Source organism: Amblyraja radiata, chromosome 8 (genome assembly GCF_010909765.2).
Source record: "Amblyraja radiata isolate CabotCenter1 chromosome 8, sAmbRad1.1.pri, whole genome shotgun sequence".
NCBI classification, from domain to species: domain Eukaryota; kingdom Metazoa; phylum Chordata; class Chondrichthyes; order Rajiformes; family Rajidae; genus Amblyraja; species Amblyraja radiata.
In genome coordinates this window covers 46,096,405-46,117,021 of record NC_045963.1, presented here as the reverse complement: position 1 = coordinate 46,117,021, position 20,617 = coordinate 46,096,405, and the positions used below count along the sequence as shown (strand labels likewise).

The 20,617-nt window shown below is 43.3% G+C and overlaps 2 protein-coding genes across 7 annotated transcripts in view; one reads left to right on the top strand and one right to left on the bottom strand.

Annotated features, from left to right (window-relative positions):
• The window catches only part of srsf7 (serine and arginine rich splicing factor 7), a 37,881-nt gene extending 19,628 nt beyond the window's left edge, over positions 1-18,253 (bottom strand). For 2 of the 6 annotated variants that reach the window (XM_033025785.1, XM_033025786.1), the window contains exon 1: positions 4,299-4,564. In XM_033025785.1, the coding sequence (XP_032881676.1) occupies positions 4,299-4,549 (251 nt within the window). In that variant the 5' untranslated portion in view covers positions 4,550-4,564. Of the gene's footprint in view, positions 1-4,256; positions 4,565-15,968; positions 16,057-18,215 lie in introns of those variants that run through there. The other 4 variants (XM_033025792.1, XM_033025787.1, XM_033025791.1 and 1 more) reach the window with 4 other exon arrangements.
• LOC116976163 (ADP-ribosylation factor 6-like) lies at positions 10,643-13,409 on the top strand. The gene has a single exon (XM_033025793.1). The coding sequence runs from the start codon at positions 11,144-11,146 to the stop codon at positions 11,669-11,671; it is 528 nt and encodes a 175-aa protein (XP_032881684.1). The 5' UTR covers positions 10,643-11,143; the 3' UTR covers positions 11,672-13,409.
• Positions 18,254-20,617: the final 2,364 nt, after the last annotated feature.

Here is a 20,617-nt window from a genome sequence, read left to right as displayed (position 1 = left end):
AGTTCTTTTTTAAATGATTTGTCTCAACTATGCTTTAGAATTTGCCTGGCATCCTTCTGCTAATTACTATAAATCTTAACACCAGGTTTTCACCCTCTGCCAAGGTAAATTGTCCTTCCTCTCTCTAAATCCCTCAAATTTTATAAAATGCACAATACTTTCTGCAATCATCTCTCATAGCTATAGTTCTCAAGTTCTGATAATGTCTTCAATCCACGTAGTGCATACCTCTCCTGCAATATTCCCAAAATTGTGTACATTACATTTTTGCCCAAATTTTGTAGTTCTAGTATAACCTTGTTCCAGCTAATAAATCTTGCATGCCCTTTTCTCTGCATCACTCATCCATAATGCTACTCAATATCCTTTCCATTTACCTTATATTTCATTGTCTTATTGCACCTCCCCAAAACCCAACAATCCGGGATTAAATTCTATTCAACATTTCTCTCTTTTATTTCCCTCCAGATTTTTGCCTAATTGCAGATTTTTACAATTAGGTTTATATCTTGCAATTTTTTTCCTGAATTTAGGTTTAAATCATTATATTACACAATGCAAGGAAGAAAATACTGAACCCAGTGGCATCCCACTGCTAACAACTAATCATTACCCTTTGCAATCAGCCAGTGTCAATTTTGAATCCAATTTGGAGACAACAGACTGCAGGTGCTGGAATTAAGCACAAAAAAAAACTGCTGGAGGAACACTGCAGCATCAATGGAGGGAAATAGATAGACAATGGTTTGCACTATAATAGACTTGTTTCCTAATTGTGTATTTTGGTAATAATGTCTTGTTTTTTTTTTTGCAGTCTTTCTCTTTGGACTATCTTGCAGAATTTGGGTAATTTATGTAGAATTTATGATTTGCGTGTGATACGGGAAACTCCAGTGCTGAATCGTGAACAAAAAAAGTGTGGGAAGAACTCAGCAGGCCAAGCAGCATCTGTGGAGGGAATGGACAGATGACATTTCAGGTTGGGACACCTCCTTTAGTCTAAAGAGTCCCTAGCTAGAAAGTCGTCTGAACATTTCCCTCCACTGATGCTGCCTGACACGCTGAGTTCTTCCAATACTGTCTTATTTTGTAAATCAGCCTCTGCCGTTCCCTGTGTCTCACTGGAATTTGAGTGTGTACTTCTGGTTTGTATTTGGCCTTACCGTGGCAGTATAGAAATCCAAGAGACCAGTCGTTGTGAGAATGGAACTTAAGTGATATGCAACTGGAGGTCAAGGTGGCCGTGGCGCACAGAGTGCGAGTAATTATCTAGTCACCTAGACAGCACTTGGTCTTGCCAATGTAGAGACCACATTGAGAGCACCAAATGAAATGCACAAGGTTGGAGGAGGTGCACGTGTATCTCTGTCTCACCTGGAAGAGTTGCTTAGATCCTTGGATGGTGATGAGGAAGGTGTAGGGACAAGTGTTAGGCCAGCTATGGTTGCAGGGAAAAGTTTGAGGGAATACAAAGGTATGTGAGGGGATGGATTAAGTGGATCAGTGAATCATGGAGAGAATGGTCTCTGTGGAAAGGTGGATGGGAATAGACGTAACTCGTGGTGGGATCCTTGCGGGAAACAACAAACGATGCTAGACACAAAATGCTGGTGTAACTCAGCGGGTGAGGAAATACCTCTGGAGAGAAGGAATGAGCGACATTTCGGGTCCAGACCCTTCTTCAGACCCGAAATGTCGTCCATTCCTTCTCTCCAGAGAAGCTGCCTTGCCCGCTGAGTTACTCCAGCATTTTGTGTCTACCTTAGATTTAAACCAGCATCTGCAGGAGGCAAGCGGGTCAAAAGATAGCCTGACACAACACTCCCTTCATCAACTTACACTGACTGCGCTAATTTATCTTGCTTGCAATGATTTCCAATAATTTGTCGATTAAAAGTTAAACCAACTGCCCTATAATTCCAAAATGTACCAATTCATGTTTAAACAGAGCAGCAATAGCCACCATACAATAGATTCCTGCAAAGAATGAAGAATCAGATTTCAGAATTATCTCTCTGCGCTAAGATATATCAATTTTCAATAACAATCCCATTTAAACTTCATTTCATGTATCCATCTGTCCACTATTTCATACTAACACACCTAAATACAACATTGGGATCATATCCATGTGACATTAGATGCCACATAGTTTTGAAAAGTTGTCAATTGCAATAAAGAAACAACACAACCAACCTGCAAAGAAAAATTATTAAAAGTGTCCAAGAATTTGAAATAGTCCGACTAAGTTTTTTTTTGACATCCACCCGAGCTTGTAAACGGAGTTTTGGTTTAATGTCTCATCTAAAAGACAGTACCTTTAAGAGAGCACAATACAATTACAAATCCACCTAGATTATAGGCATATCTCTCTTAATTCATACTTGAAGCACAACCTTCTCATTGGATAAGAAAGTAATACCATTGGGGCAAAGCTTGTGTACTTGATTGGAGTGAAGTTTCTAGGAAGATTGGAGAAAAGATATTTAGGAGGAAAATATACATTATTGCAATTTTAAAAAATGGGAAGTTTATGAAGAAACACAAGAAAATTTTCAGATTAAAAAAGTTAGAATCAGCAGACATCCGAGGGCAAAAGATCTCTCACCAAAATTTGATTATTTTGCAAATAAGTCAATAACGATCAGAATCCCTCATGATCATTTTGTAATTACTGTTCTATGCACTGATTTATGAAACTGCCTCACCATATAAAGCAACAGATTTCTCTAAAAATGTTTTCTCGCTGCTCATTAAAAAAAAGTACTTAAATGAAGGTCACAACTAACAATTTGATTGGCAGATGCAAGATATATAACAGTAGCATTACAGGGTATATATTTTTCAATGTAATAATTTTCTTTTAATTGAAGCCTTTGAATATATCATGGTTTGACAGACCTTCGAGATGTCTAAAATCTAGGACAGAAATGATCATGGCAGTCATACATAGCAATTTGATCTAAATCGTATTAAAAAAAGTTAATCACACCATTGCAGGGAGAAATGAGAATGTGTAATGGTCAACAAAGGGTCACAATGTTTACCATATCCCAAGATCGTCAAAATTGACTGTTTTGTAGCTCCAAGATCAGGATTTCCAGCAATCCACCCCCCTTACATAAAGCATTGCCAAAATCTAGAAGTCAAAACAATGGAGGTGTCCCATCTCAAAATGTTGTCTCTCCATTCCCTCCAGATGCTACATGACCCACTGAGTTCATAAAACAATGACAAATGTACATCACAGGAACAGGCCCTTCAGCCCAATGTCTGTGCTGAACATCATGCCAAGTTAAACTAATCTCCTCTGCCTATACGTGATCCATATCAATATTGACAAGCCTTTTAAATTGTACTATCTCCACCGCCATCCCTGGCAGTGCATTCTAGTTGCACACCACCCTCTGTAAAAACATATTTGTCCCACATTCCTCTTTAAAATGTCCCCTCCAACAAAGTTATGCCCTCCAGTTTTTGACATTTCCATTCTGGAGCAAAAAAAAATATTATACCCTACCTATGCCTCTAAGGTCTCCCTTGAACCCCCTTCTCCTCTAGGCTGGGTGAACGCAAAGCCATCAACACTCAGGAAGTTTGAAATTAACCTAAGGACTAAGCAGCCCATTGGTGTGGTATCCTATCACATTTATTTCCCTAAGACATAGAATAGTGCAACAGAGAAACAGGCCCTTCGGTCCACACTGTCCGTGCCGAACACGATGCCAAGTGAAATCCCTCTGTCCGCACATGATGCATTTCACTCCATTCCCTGCACATCTATGTGTCTATCTAAGTCTCTTACATGCCACTACTGCGTCTGTGCCTCTGGGTCCACGATGTATTATCATCTCCATCAAATAAGCACCCTCATTTCCCCGTCACACGTGTAAGCCGGAGCTGGGGTGTGAGGGGATGGAGGGAGCAGGGGGAGCGCCGCCAGCCCCGTCCCGCCACACAGCGCGCGCAGTCGCTTTCACTTTCAGTTGCCCCACAACCCTACAGTTCAACCGTCGAGGTAAATCCAGGGAAGGTTTCTCTCTCAAAGCTAATCCCCCACGTACACACACAACGCGCTTAAATACGGGGGCGCGCCGCCAGGTGGGAGGACGATCGGTCGCCATTACGCGACGCCGACCCCCGCCATGCTGAGGCCAGTGCGCTGTCGCCGCGCGTTGCCGCTGTTGGGATTTAACTGCTTGGGTGCTTTCTGTGTGGGTATTCCTTCACTAATTAAAATGGGGGGGGATCCTCACCTCCACCGCACCGGTTGTATCGGGACATAATAACACACTCACTCTTCCCTCTGCCCGTCCTCCATTAACTGAGAGCGAATCCCCGCCTCCACCGCGTGCGCATGCGCGTTGGCAAGGGAGGTGGCGGCCGCTCGGCACATCCGGACCGTCGGCTGGAACCCCGCCTCCGCTTCGCGCGCCGGCGGGGAGCTCGCGAGCAAGGCGGCAGTTGGCGGTTGGGGAAAGTGGAGGTCACGTGAGCGTCCGGCGGTTGACGTTATAGTGTCACGTGGGCGGCTGTTGGTAAAGATCATAGAGCGGAGCTGATGGGCCGAAGGCCTCCACTCTATGATCTTTGGTTGGTGGCGTGGAGGGTCACGTGGGCGATTGATGGAGTGGAGGTCAGGTGAGCTTCTGACAATTTAGGAGTGGTGGGTCACGTGAAGAGTTCTTGAATGGAGGGTCACGTGGGCGTTTGGCGGTCGAGGGAAGTGGAAGGTCACATGGGCTGCTGGCAATCGGGGCTGAGGTCACGTGAGCGTTCGGCGGTTGGTGGGGGCGTAGTCACGGTCACATGGGCTGTTGGCGCCATTCCGCCGGCCTCCATATTGATCGCTTTGGTTAATCAATCTCCGACCCAAAATGGCTTCCGCTGCGTCGCAGGAGCCGGGGCGAAGCGGGTATGTCGTCCCTCAATTGTAGTTTTTGGGCAGGCAGCGGAGGGAAAGCGGAGTCTGCGAGGCTCAGGCCTCGAACTAGCGGCAGCGCTGTTTTGATGTACCTTCGGCCCAGCAGCTCCGTGCTAACCCTCGTGTTGCCGTTTATATATACAACCACTACTAACAATATTGGTTATTTTTTGATATATAATTCGTATTACAAATAAAGTTTATATATTTGAAATAAAAGTTATTTCTGACGAAATGCACCAGAAATTAAACATTCAAAAGCAATTTTCCCTGAGTAAAAGTGAGACAAAAAGTCCTACACGCGTTGAGAAGATAGTCAAATTGTTAAAAGTCAAGAGTTCAATTGTCATATGTGCTGGCAACTGAACAACGGCAATCTTACTTGTTACAGCTTTATACAGGCCCATGAACACAATAATACACAAATGAACATATAATAAATAATATGGCCAGTGCCAAAAGCTGCTTTCGCCATCCTACCTAGCTGCAGCGTCACTTTTAATTTTACTTGGAATATTAGAGGGCTGGGGCTAAAATGAGAGAAAGATATTTAAGAGGTACCTCAGGGGCAACATTTTCACCCAGAGTTGCTATGAAAGTTGATTCCAGGACAGCACAGTTGAGTCACTGCCTCACTGGCTACATGTAGAATTATTGTAACACAATCAATCTTCTTCTTTCGTTTGGCATGCACAGCCTAAAGTTGTAGGACAACTTGTTCTATTTGATCTTATTTGATTGTGCATTCGTCGAAACAGGGCGGACCACATGAAGGTTGCAATCTTCCACCCCACTACATACAATGAGTCAGTGGCAGTAGTAGTAGTAAACTCATTGTAGTCGGAGGAAGAAAGCTGCAAAAAGATAGTGGGGTAGGACAAAGCCTGGCAAGTGACAGGTGGATACAAGAGAGGGGATGTTTCTTCTACTGCTCTGAATAACTATAATTTTAAACAACATTTAAGAGGCATTTGGACAGGTACTTGTATAGAAAATGTTTAGGGGGATGCAGGTCAAAGATAAACAGGTGGGACTATTGTAGATGGGGCATCTTGGTCAGCATAGGGCAGAAGCAACTGTTTCCATACTGTATGGTAATGCTTTGCTGATAATTTCTTTAACAATCATTTCTCAAAGTATGCAGTCTGTGTCCATATGCAGCAAGAGCTAAACAACATTCAGGTATTATCTGAGAAGTAGGCACAAGGAACTGCGGAGTCAATCAGCGAGTCTGGCAACATCTCTGGAGAACATGGATAGGTGATATTTCGGGTCGGGTCACAACATGAATAGGTGATGTCTCGGATCAGGACCCAACATGGATAGGTGACGTTTGGGGTCGGGTATCGATGTTCTCCGGGGATGCTACCTGTCCCGCTGAGTTACTGTAGCACTTTGTATCACTTTTTGTAAACCAGCATCGGCAGTTTCTTGTTTCTGCAAGTGATAGGTGAATACAGGTGAGGGGGGTTTGCTTGCCAGATGGTTTGGCAAAGGCCAGAGATGAAAAGACAAAAGGCTGCTAGATAAAGAGAGAAGAGGCGTTAAACATGAAGCCAGAAGAAGGGTTATACGTGGAAGGGGATGAGGGGAAGGGAAAAGTGGGAGCAGGATTGTGGGAGAAACGGGTGCTCATCGAGGCGGGATAGTATGGGGGGCATAAAAAGATGGGATGTTTTGGGTTAATTACTGAGAATTGTAGAATTCAATATTCAAACCTCCCAAGTGGAAGGTTGCATTCTAATGCATTTTGAAGTCTGGTGAAGGTCCTCCCACAGTGAGTGTGAAGATCAAACAAAATAAAAGAAGGTTATTTTAAAGCGTAGTTATCTAATTATCTCTACAAGTTCTGGTGTTCACCATTTATAAAGTAATTTATGTGACCAGAATAAATGTAGTCTTAAAGCAAGGCTAAACACACCAATTAAACATCCTCGGTCATATATCATTAATGAAGCAACAGCATGGGGAGAGAGATTCACGGCAGCATTGCCGAGTTTCTATACTTAATTTTTATTGAAACTTGTGACAGCATTTTATTGTCCATTACTGACTGTTCCTTTTAATGATTTGCTTTTCAGCCAGCTTGCTAAGCAACTTAAAAAGAATACTAAGAATTAGCCATATAATTTTAGGTGCTGGCTTTGCCTTGAGCTGCTGAGCCACTTGGAATTCTCTCTCTAAACATAGAACAGTACAGCGCAGTAACAGGCCCTTCAACACACAATATCTATGCCGAACACGATGCCAAGATAAACTAATCTCCTCTGCCTGCACGTGATCCATATCCCTCCATGCCCTGCATATCCACATGTTCCAAGCGCTATGTAAAAAAACTTGTACCTGTACCGCACTTGTACTTTAAGCCTTGCCCTTCTCATCTTAAAGCTATGCCCTCTAGACCATGACATTTGCACCCTGGGATAAAGGTTCTGTCTGTCTACCCTATCTATGCCTCTCATCATTTTATATACTTCAATCAGATCTCAGCACAACCTCGTACCTTCTAGAGCCAACAATCCTAAGTTTGACCAAACTCTCTTTATAGCAAATATCTCTTAATCAAAGCTGCGGCGTCACACACACACACACCAACCACCCCCCACACACACAGGGAGGAGAGGGAGAGTAGAGGGGAGAGAGGAGGTGCGGAGGAGGGTAGTGGGGAGAAAGGGACACAGAGAGACACAGGCACACAGAGAGGGACACAGGCGGTGAGAGGAACACAGGCAGTGAGAGGAACACAGGCAGAGAGAGGGACAGAGGCAGAGAGGGGGACAGAGGCAGAGGGGGACAGAGGAAGAGAGAGGGACACAGAGGCACAGAGAGGGAGCGGGGAGAGGGAGGGGAGAGTTTGAAGGGGGGGGGGGGGGGGGGCCCAACGTCAGAGGTGAGGGCTGGTTCTCGAACGCAATAATCACTCGCTCCCGGCAGCGCGGGCAAGAAGACAGCGTGGTTTTTTTCAAATGTCTTGCGAGCGGAGCGGCCGGGCGAGTTCTTCAAAAGCAAGCCGGTGAGCGCCGGTGACCTCGGGATCTGCAGAACTTGCTCGTTCTTTTATATACTTCAATCAGATCTCCGTACAACCTCTGACATTCTAGAGCCAACAATCCCATTTGACCAACCTCTCTTTATAGCAAATATCTCTAAATCAATGCTGCTCATCATTTGGTCTTTAAAACATAATTAAAGCATATTTAATACACACACATGTGTGTGTGTGTATATATATATATATATATATATATATATATATATGTATAAAATATATATATATATACATACATATATACACAAACACGCACACATAAATACACACACATATATATATCATATATTTATGTGTGTGTGATATATATATGTGTGTGTATTTAGGAGTGATCTTATAAATGTGTATAAGATCATGAGGGTAATAGATAGAGTGAAAGTACAGAGTATTTTACACGGAGAAGGGGAAAAGGGGAATCAAGAACAGAGGACATAGTTTTAGGTGATAAGAGGATAGATTTAAGAGAGACCTTTTCACACGGAGGGTGGTGGATCGATGGAACGAGCTGCTGGAGGAGGTAGTTGTGGCAGGTACTAATAACAACATTTAAGAGATATTTGGACAGGTACATGTATCGGAAAGGTTGAGAGGAATATGGGGCATATGTACTAGCAGATGGGGCATCTTGATCACTATGGGCGAGTTGGGCTGAAGGGCCTGTTTCCAAGCACAAAAATTATTACACATAGTCTATGCTTTATTTGGGATTAGAGTGATGAATTTTGACACGTATTTGAGGTATCATTCAAAATCTTGCAATCAAATTATAATATATAGAAGGAATAAAGTGTTCACAATTTTGCCTGGTAAATTGCCCACAATTGGGTAAATGATCAAAAGAATTTTAAACTCAAATCACATTGAGCACGTTAATCTTCTGCAATGTTTATGCAGGTTCCAAATACATTGTTCTGCATTGTTCTGCAAGTCACCATGACAACAAAACACCTCCTCCAAATCAGATTAACCAACAGATTTTCTGTTGATTGACCTTGTGCGCCAGACTCAAGCCAGATCTTAAAATAAAAACAAAAAATGCTGGAAATTGTTAACCTTTTTCAATGACCAAAGATTCCAATGCACAGAATTAAAAATAAACTAGAACACTGACTAATGTAAATCAACACTGCTGGAATATTGTTATAATTATTCTGTTCCCCACACTGGAGGATTTACATCTGCCCAATAATTCTATACTCAAAGCACAGTACGATATTAATATTCACCGATGAACACTCCTACCTTGATTGGTAGGAGTTTTCGTTTGACTGGTTTAATCAGGAGGCCCTGGTACATACAATACTGGGAGTCTGCATTGCACAGAACATGACCTGTCTTGAGGGCTCCCAGGGTCCTAGCGCACCTCCTTTGCTTTCTTTCAACAATAATTAGCTTATCTATTAAACATGATAATTAGCCTATCTCTTAAAGTTCTATTCACTTTAATACAATTAATATTTGCATGGACAAACTAACTTTTGTTAACTATATACATGTAAAGCTGAATCATAAACAGCATGTAAGAACAAATCTTGCGTAACTCGTCCACCAAACGTGAATAATTTGATATATCACTAAAAATGACTAAAACAACAGCATGCAATATTTTTTATGTAGGCCATACTGATAATCCAGAATAATTCCAAGGGCCATTCATGAGAAATATGTTTCAATTTCATCATGCATAACCAAATATTATATACATCATAGAATAATACGGCATTATACATGTCCTTTAGCCCACAATGTACCAAACATGATGCCAAGGTGAACGCTTATTATCCTGCATGTGATCCATATTGCTCCATTCTCTAAATATTCATACGCCTATCAAAAATTCTATTAAATACCACTATCGTATGTGCCTCTACCACCACCCCAGAAAGCATCTTTCATACATTTCTTTTAGTCCCCCATGAAAACTTTTCACTATACCTCGGTACACATGATAATAAATAAACTGAACTAAACTAAACCCCCTCCCTTCCACATCCCTCCACGGATGCTGCCCGACCCACTGAGTTCCTCCAACACTTCGTTTTTTGCACAAGATTCCAGCATCTGCAGCTTCTTGAGTCTCCATTGAATTTATTTCATTTATTTGCCTTTACTTTTATTCAACAATGCATATGAATGAGGAACTTTCTCATCAAAGGGAGGGGCACTGCCTCAAAAAGGCTGCCAGCATTATTAATGACCCACACAACCCTGGCCACGCTCTCATCTCACTGTTACCATCGGGAAGAAGATACAGGAGCCTGAAAACCGTAACCTCCAGGTTCTAGAACAGCTTCTTCCCAGCAACCATCAGGTTCTTGAACACTGCACAACACTAACCTCATCAACTAATCTCCAGCATTTTGTGTCTATTCTAATTTCACTCTCCAGGTTCAGGAGCAGCTTCTTCCCAAAAACTTTAACTGCATATGAATACTGCAAATATCAACTAAACTCTGAACTATGGACTGCCTTGGTTGTATGAGGGACTTGGGGCTTTTGTTTTGTTTTGCAATAAGATTGCTTTTTTAATTTATGGAACTTTGTTTGTTTTATAATGTTATCTATAAGTACTGTGTCAACAGGCCTGTAAAGCTGCAGCAAGTAAGAAACACACTTCTGTTTTGGTACGACAACTAAACACTCTTGACTTTGAACTCTTGAAGAAACTGCAGATGGTGCAACTTTCAGTCTTGCCAACAGGCGTCGTCGACCAGCCTGAGTTAAGCCTCAAACCACGAGTGTAAGAGCAGAACGAACGAGTTGTTTCACAGTCAGTCTGCACTTGTTTGAAATCTGCACTGTTACTTTAAGGGTCGCCAGCCTTAAAAATCGCCCTCCCCTCGGCAGTAGCGAGGACAATAGACTTCTGAAGCTGAGCAACTTCCTCCTCGTAAAACGGAGATGAACTGCTACAATCCGAACTGTTAGCTCAGGAAGAAAAGTTTTCCCTTTTCAGCGTGGGTCTGGAGGCAGCAGAAGGAAGTGACAGAAATCTTTCTTCAGCATTGCTCGTGCTGTAGCTGGTAGCTCGCCCAGAAACAGGCTGGTTTCTATTCAACTATCAATTCTCGACAAGGCTGGTCTTCTGACATTTTCTCCAGAGAATGCGCTACCCTGTTGAAGTTTAACTTGTCGTGCTTGATATTGATTGGGGAGGGGTGAAAGAGAAAATGGGCAAATTCTTTTCAAAGATATTTGGAAGCAAGGAGATGCGTATTCTGATGCTGGGTCTGGATGCTGCTGGCAAGACCACGGTCCTGTACAAGCTCAAGCTTGGACAACCCACCACCACCATCCCAACGGTCGGCTTCAACGTGGAAACAGTCACCTACAGGAATGTCAGGTTCAATGTCTGGGACGTGGGGGGGCAGGACAAGATCCGGCCTCTCTGGCGCCACTACTACACGGGAACCCAGGGCCTGATCTTCATGGTGGACTGCGCTGATCGGGACCGAATCGACGAGGCCAGGCAAGAGCTCTACCGTATCATTAATGACAGGGAGATGCGCGATGCTGTCATCCTTATCTTCGCCAACAAGCAGGACCTGCCCGAGGCCATGAAGCCCCACGAGATTCAGGAGAAACTGGGACTGACCAGGATACGAGATCGCAACTGGTACGTTCAACCTTCCTCGGCCACCACTGGAGATGGACTCTACGAAGGGTTGACCTGGCTCACCTCTAACTTTAAGACATAGAGTCCTACAGCATGGAAACAGATCCTTCAGCCCAACTCGTTCATGCTAACCAAGATGCCCCATCTAGGCTTATCCCACTTCCTTGCATTTGGTCCATATTCCTCTAAACATTTCCTATCCATGTACCTCCCCAAATGTCCTTTAATTGTTTTTATTGTATCTGCCTCGACTACCTCGTCTGGCAGCTTATTCCATATACTCACCACCCTCTGTGTGAAAAAGTTGCACCTCAGGTTCCTATTAGATCTCTCCCCTCTCACCTTAAACCTATGTTATCTGGGTCTTGATTCCCCAACTCTGAGTAAAAGACTGTATTCACCCTATCTATTCCCCTCATGATTTTATACACCTCTATAAGTTTATCTCTTAGCCTCCTGTGCTCCAAGGAATAAAGTCATAGCCTCGCCCTTTTGCTCAGGCCCTTGAGTACTGGCAACATCCTCGTAAATCTCTTCGGCACTCTTTCCAGCTTAATGCAATTTGAGAAGAATGTTCAAAACTTCATAGACTTTCTACACAAAAAATTCCACACTCCCTGTTTTCAGCTTGGAGGTCTTGACGTGGAATTGATTCAACATGGCCTCGGGCAGACTGTTTCTAGGCGCAAGTCCATTGCATCTTGAAAAGACTGCAGACACTGAAATTTTGGTCAGGACACCTTGTGTTTTTTGCTTTAAATTGGTATGTGATGAATATAATTGTTTCTCCCTTGTACTGTTAATGTACTAACAGAAGGGCTGATACCCAGCTGTTCAGTTTAAATTACTTTTATTACATTTTAAAGATAAGCTACAGGATGAAAATGTTTTACTAATTGATTTCAGGTTATAAAGTTCATCGGAGGTTTCCTAAAAAGTAACTTTACACAAACTGTATTTTTAATTTGTCTCTGTGGTCAAACTCTTAAGCACCATGTAGCGTTCAGAATTTATTTCGAGCCATAGTCGTTATATGTCTGGGAGGATTTTGTTTCGCAGAACATAGATTTTTTTAATGTATGAAAGACACAAAGTGTTGTAGTAAATAAGTGGTCAGACAGCATCACTGGAGAACATGGATAGGTGAAGTTTCAGGTCAGGACACATCTTCAGACTTTTTAATCTTTATTTTGCAGTAGGAATATGTTATTTCATTTTATAAAGAATTGAAGAGATTAATCATTTTGGTGACCCAAGAAACTGCAGATGCTGGAATCTTGATCAATACACAAAATGCTGGAGGAACTCAAGAGAGTTATACAATAATGTGTGGTGGTAATGCTCCAGACATGCTGCCTGACCAGCTGAGTTACTCCAGCATTTTGTGGGAGTAACTCTAGTTGGAGTTCTGTAACACCCTCTCTCACTGCTCCCCCTGTGATTCCTGCTGCTCTCCTGCTCTACGACTGTTCTGACCCAGACTTGCTACTAAAACCACATGTGTTTCCTCAATGCTTGCCTTTGCCTCCATCTTGTGCCTCATGGCCTCTATCCTCCCAGTTTGGTGCCTGAAGAAGGGTACTGACCTGAAACATCACCTATCCTTGTTCTCCAGAGATACAGCCTGACCCGCTGAATTACTCCAGCACTTTGTCCTTTTTTTGCTGTGATATTACTGTTTTGTCACACTCCTGTTTATGTGTAAAATGTCAAAATATAAGACACAAGGTGTATTTATTTTAATAATCTTACAAATTTGCTATTAATTCAGAAAGTAATGTGATTTCCCATTAAACCAGAAAAGTACATAACTGCAAAAACTGAATCAGTATGCCCTGCTTCAGAAACCTGTGACTATTGCTGAGTTCCACGTTAATCATACTGCAATGACGGATTGTTCTTTCGATGGCAGTCCGGGGGGGATGTACCGAACACAGTGGTGCAGCTGGTAGAGCTGCTGCCACACAGCGCCAGAGACCTGACCTCAGGTGCCATTTCTGTGGTTTGCATGTTCTCCCTGTGACATTGTGGGTTTTCTCCTGTTGCTCCGATTTCCTCTCACATCCCAAAGACTTGTCATTTTGTAGGTTAATTGGCCTCTAAATTGCACCAAGTGTGTAGGGAATGGTTGAAAAGGTGGGATAACGTAGCAGTGGTGTGAACGGGTGAGTAAATGCAGACCCGATGGGCCAAAGGGCCTATTTCCATACTGTATCTCTAAACTAAACAGTTACTGACTTTAGGGTTTACATATACACTCTAAAACAAATAAAGAAGATGCTCAAACCAGATCCTAAAGAGATTCTGGTGCAGTTGTCCCGAACAATTGCTGTCAATTTGGGCATTTGAGATTACCAGGAACATTTTGTTAATGTGCTCCAAAGGTTACTGAAGCAGTATGTGTGCTGTTTGGCTTTGCTGTGGTTACAACAGAAAGGAACAGTCCATACTAGTAGAATAGTGTCCTCACAAAGGACTCATAATTACCAATTAAATATTGTAATTCTTTTGTTCCAACGCCTATGTTTGACACATGCACTCTGGGTCAACGGTTGTTATGTTCCATTCCAGATCCTTCTAACCATACAGCATGGAAAAAGGCCCTTCAGCTCAACTCCTCCATGTCAACCAAGATGTTCCATCTAAGCTAGTCCCACCTGCCCGCGTTTGGCCCATATCCCCCTAAACCTTTCCTATCCATGTACCTGTTCAAATGTCTTTTAAATGTTGTTATAGTACCCACCTCAACTACCTCCTCTGGCAGCTCGTTTCATATACCCACCACCCTCAGCATGGATAAGTTGCCCCTCAGGTCTTTCTTTCCTCTCTCACCTTAAACCTATGTCCTCTGATTCTTGTTTGTCTACTAATCAATTGAGAGCATGCTTCTATGAGACCACTGAATCTATCAGAAAGCATTTGCTATTTGCACGTTGATTTTTGAGTACAGTAACCCACGTTACAATGGACCATGTGGGGGAGGGGGTGAATGGTGTCCCTTATGGCCGATTGTCCGCTCTAACTGAGTAAGGGATTTCTGTGTAATAGAAACAAAGAACTGCAGATGCTGGTTTATACACAAAAAGGTACAAATTGCTGGAGTAACTCAGCAGGACAGGCAGCGTGTCTGGAGAACATGGATAGGTGATTTGATGGGCGGCCGGAGTGAAGGTAAAGGTCGGCGATGGCAGCGGCAGGCACGGCCTGGAAATAGCTGAGGAAGCTGTATGGGCCGGCTGTGACAGTAGCAGGTCCAGCCTGGAAGTGGCTGGGGAGATAGTGAGAGCCGGGAGTGGCGTCAGCCATGAAGATATAGAGTGAGTGAAATCTGACAGACTATATCTCAATGCAAGGAGAGATAGATTGGACAGCACAATGGTGTAGCTGATAGAGCTGGTTTGTAGGTTAACTACTGAGTATTTACATTATCTGGTTTGGAAGAATAGTGTGGGCATCACAGCGGTGCAGCTGGCAGAGCTACTGCCTCACAGCACCAGAGACCCGGGTTTGATCCTGACCTCGGCTGCTGTCTGTGTGGAGTTTGCGTGATTTCCCTATGACCACGTGGGTTTTCCGTTATGTTGTTATGTTCCATTCCGTGGAGATTTCCTTCCACATCCTGAAGACATACGTGTTTATAGGTTATATGTAGGAAAGAACTGCAGATGCTGGTTTAAATCGAATATAGACACAAAGTGTGTGAGGAGTGGATGCAAAAGTGGGATAACATAGAACTAATGTGAACGGGTTATCGATGCTACGAAAAGCCAGTTTCTGTGCTATATCTTTCAAACTTCAAAACTAAATTGGTATTGGTTTATTTTGTCATTGTACGAAGATACAGTGAAAAGCTTTTGTTTGCGTGCTATTCCATTATATCAGATCATACTGTACATGAGTACTATCAATCCAAACACAAGTACAGCTGGTAGTGTAAAGAGAAAAATACTAGAGTGCAGAATATAGTGTTCCTGTGTTGCAGTTACAGAGAAAAGGTCCAAGGTCCGCAATGAGATAGGTTTGAAGATCAGGACTACACCCTATCTTGTGGAAGACTGTTCAGTGATAACTACAAAACTCAGGTAAAAAATCATTCACATTTTAAACTGAGCATTTCAAATTACTGCTGTTCCAAGTATGCTTGCTATTTAAAAATCTACAAGGGAACATTCTCTGGAGAAAAGACATAAAAGGGCGTTGCCACATTTTAGGGACTTTTTTTCAGACCAGTAACGGTCCACAAGGAAAATTAAATGGTCTATTCTTGTCACAGTGCCAGCTGTAAAAGTCTACATTTTCACCAACCCCACGTCTGCTTACTGTCAAACTTACTCACTGCAATTTAAAATCGAAAATAAATAATTTGAGTTGGCTGATATCTTTACATGTCATTGCATTTTCTCTGTGTATGTTCAAGTCGTTGGTAAGGCCATATTTGGAATACTGTGTACAGTTCTGGTCGCCCTGCTATAGGAAGGATGTCATTAAACAGGAAAGGCTGCAATAAAAGATTTTGAGGATGTTAATGGGTTTGTGTTATAAGGAGAGGACTGTTTCCTCTGGAGCATAGGAGGCTGAGGGGTGACCTATATGGAGGTGTATAAAATCCTGAGGGGAATAGATAGGGTGAATGTATAGAGTCTTTTACCAAGGGTAGGAAATCAGGAACCAGAGGGCATAGGTTTAAACCAAGAGGGGAAAGATTCAACAGGAACTTGAGGGGCAACTTTTTCACACAGAGGGTGGTAGAAATATGGAACAGGTGGCCAGAGGAGGTAGTTAAAGCAGGTAAAATATTAACATTTAAAACACATTTGGACAAGTACATTCAGACAAATTAGACTAGTGTAGATGGGGTATCTTGGTCAGTATGAACAAGTTGGGGCAAAGGTAAACACAAAAGATTGGAGTAACTCAGCGGATCAGACAGCATCTGAGAAAAGGAATAGGTGACGTTTCGGGTCAAGGGAAAGGCAAATTATAGATATAGACGGTGATGTAGAGAAATATAAAACAATTTAATGTTTTATATTTACATGTTGAACAATATGCAAAAAAGTAACAATGATAAAGGTAACAGACCATTGTTAGCTGTGCCCTAGGTGAGAACGAGTACGGACAATGATACTCAACAAGATTGAAGTTGGTACGACTTGGGTGGGGGAAGGATGGAGAGAGGGAATGCAAGGGTTACTTAAAGTTAGAGAAATCAATATTCATATCACTGGGTTATAAGCTGCCCAAGCAAAATATGATATGCTGTTCCTCTAATTTGCGTTTGACCTCACTCTGACAGGGCAGAAAGGTCAGTGTGGGAAGGGGAATTAAAGTGTTTGGCAAACGAGAGATCAGGTCGGTCCAGGCAGACTGAGCGAAGGTGTTCAGCAAAATGATTGCCCAATCTACGTTTTGTCTCGCCGATGTATGAGTCCTCACCTTAAACAATGGATACAGTAGATGAGGTTGGAGGAGGTGGAAGTGAACCTCTGCCCAACCTGAAAGGATTGTCGGGGTCCCTGGACAGAGTCGAGGGAGGAGGTATAGCGACAGGTGTTGCATCTCCTGCGGTTGCAGGGGAAGGTACCTGGGGAGGGGGCGGTTTGGGTGGGAAGGGATAAGTTAACCAGGGAGTTGCGGAGGGAACAGTCTCTGCGGAAGGCGGCGAGGGGTGGAGATGGGGACATGTGACCAGTGGGATCCTGTTTGAGGTGGCGAAAATGTCGGAGGATTATGTGTTGTATGCGTCGGCTGATGTTGCGACTAGGGGGAGGGGGAGCAAGAGCAGAGCTGCAGGGTTCTAAGGAGACACGTGTGAGAGCCTCGTCTATGATGAAAGAGGGGAACCCCCGTTCCCTAAAGAATGAGGACATCTCCGATATCCTGGCATGGAACACATCTTCTTGGGTTCAGATGCGGTGTAGACAGAGGAATTGGGAGTAGGGGATAAAGTCTTTGCAGGAAGCAGGGTGGGAAGAAGTGTAGTCTCGATAGTTGTGGGAATCAGTAGGTTTATAATAGACCTTAGTCAATAGTCTATCTCCTGTTATGGAGACGGTGAGATCAAGAAAGGGGAGAGAGGTGTCCATGTAAATTTGAGTGCAGGATGGAAATTAGTAGTAAAGTTAATGAAGTCCATAAGTTCCGTGATGGGTGCAGGAGGTAGCACCAATGCAGTCGTCAATGTAACGGAGATAGAGTTTGGGGATAGGGCCTTGTACGCCTGGAACAGGGAATGTTCAACGTACCCTACAAAGAGGCAGGCATAGCTGGGACCCAAGAGAGTGCCCATAGCTATGCCTTTGATTTTGTGGAAGAGGGACGAGTCAGAGAAGTTGTTAGGAGTGAGGACCAGCTCCGCGAGGCAGAGGAGAGTGTTAGTAGAGGGAAATTGGCTGGTTCTGTGGTCGAGGAAGAAATGGAGGGCTTTAAGGCCTTCCTGTTGGGGACGGAGGTGTAGAGTGACTGTATGTCCGTAGTAAAATTTAGGAAGTGGTTTGAAGGCCTGTTTCCCTGATGCATAACTCTATGTGGTAATGGAAATGTTTAACCATGTCAACATTGTTATTTTTTTAAAGCTGCATCTTGATAATCTTTTGTAAATATTTTTTGTAAGAAATTAAGCTTACCTTGACAATGGTCTTAATTTCAATTAGTCGCAGCTCATTTAGTTAATACACAGCAAGTGGTGACTGTGACACTGAAGTGAAGGTGTAACCTTGAGACAGAAATCAGGAATTCATAGTCTTCGCCAGAACCTCTGAACTCAGCAGACACTGACATTTCACAGCAAACTTACAGCTTGCTCTGTGAAGGGCCTTAGACAGAGCCGGATTTACGTATAGGCTTCATAGGTATACGTATAGGCTTCCTAGGGCCTCGAGATCTAGGGGGCCTCGGCCTCGCTCCGCCAAGGTGTATAATATTTTTGACATAGTGGCGTTGTTACAAAACCTACCATCAGTGGCGCTGTGCCATAGTGGTGTCGTTACAAAACCTACCATCAGTGGCGCTGTGCTTGCGATTCAGGAGGCTTCGGAGGGTGGTGGGGTGGGGGTGGGGGTGGGGGGGGGTATGCGGAATTAAAATGCAGGTGAGGTTTGTATCCGTTGTCGGAGAGGAATTTGCTCGGACTGCTACTCAAAGATACTACCTGATGAAGAAAATACGTTCTACGATTGTGCTCCCGTTTCAGCTGGATTGAAGTTAAACGCGACTAAAAACACCTTCAACGCCTTCAACATCACGGATCGCAAGTGCAGGACAAAGCAAAAGGTATGTCGTTTATTTAAGATATTTTCTTGCTTTTTGTTGTGGCTTCATTTTAATCTACTGATGTGGAAAATGTCGAGTGGTGGTAGAAACATAGAAAATAGGTGCAGGAGTAGGCCATTCGGCCCTTCAAGCCTGCACCGCCATTCAATATGATCATCCAACTCAGTATCCTGTACCTGCCTTCTCTCCATACCCCCTGATCCCCTTAGCCACAAGGGCCACATCTAACTCCTTCTTAAATATAGCCAATGAACTGGCCTCAACTACCTTCTGTGGCAGAGAATTCCAGAGATTCACCACTCTCTGTGTGAAAAATGTTTTTCTCATCTCCGTCCTAAAAGATTTCCCCCTTATACTTAAACTGTGACCCCTTGTTCTGGACTTCCCCAACATCGGGAACAATCTTCCTGCATCTAGCCTGTCCAACCCCTTAAGAATTTTGTAAGTTTCTATAAGATCCCCCCTCAATCTTCTAAATTCTAGCGAGTACAAGCCAAGTCTATCCAGTCTTTCTTCATATGAAAGTCCTGACATCCCAGGAATCAGTCTGGTGAACCTTCTCTGTACTCCCTCTATGGCAAGAATGTCTTTCCTCAGGTTAGGAGACAAAAACTGCACGCAATACTCCAGGTGTGGTCTCACCAAGACCCTGTAAAACTGCAGTAGAACCTCCCTGCTCCTATAATCAAATCCTTTTGCTATGAATGCTAACATACCATTCGCTTTCTTCACTGCCTGCTGCACCTGCATGCCTACATTCAATGACTGGTGTACCATGACACCTAGGTCACGTTGCATCTCCCCTTTTCCTAATCGGCCACCATTCAGATAATAGTCTACTTTCCTGTTTTTGCCACCAAAGTGGATAACCTCACATTTATCCACATTATACTGCATCTGCCATGCATTTGCCCACTCACCCAACCTATCCAAGTCACCTTGCAGCCTCCTAGCATCCTCCTCACAGCTAACACTGCCTCCCAGCTTTGTGTCATCCGCAAACTTGGAGATGTTGCATTCAATTCCCTCGTCCAAATCATTAATATATATTGTAAATGTCTGGGGTCCCTGCACCGAGCCTTGCGGTACCCCACTAGTCACTGCCTGCCATTCTGAAAAGGACCCGTTTAATCCTACTCTTTGCTTCCTGTCTACCAGCCAGTTCACTATCCACATCAATACTGAACCCCCAACACCGTGTGCTCTAAGTTTGCATACTAATCTCTTATGTGGGACCTTGTTGAAAGCATTCTGAAAGTCCAGATATAACACATCCACTGGTTCTCCCTTATCCACTCTACTAGTTAGATCCTCGAAAAATTCTATAAGATTCGTCAGACATGATTTACCTTTCATAAATCCATGCTGACTTTGTCCAATGATTTCACCACTTTCCAAATGTGCTGCTATCCCATCTTTAATAACTGACTCTAGCAGTATCCCCACTACCGATGTTAGACTAACTGGTCTGTAATTCCCCGTTTTCTCTCTCCCTCCCTTTTCAAAAAGTGGGGTTACATTAGCTACCCTCCAATCCTCAGGAACTACTCCAGAATCTAAAGAGTTTAGAAAAATTATCACTAATGCATCCACTATTTCTGGGGTTACTTCCTTAAGTACTCTGGGATGCAGCCTATCTGGCCCTGGGGATTTATCGGCCTTTAATCCATTCAATTTACCTAACACCACTTCCCGGCTAACCTGGATTTCACTCAGCTCCATCTCATTTGACCCCCAGTCCCCTGCTATTTCCGGC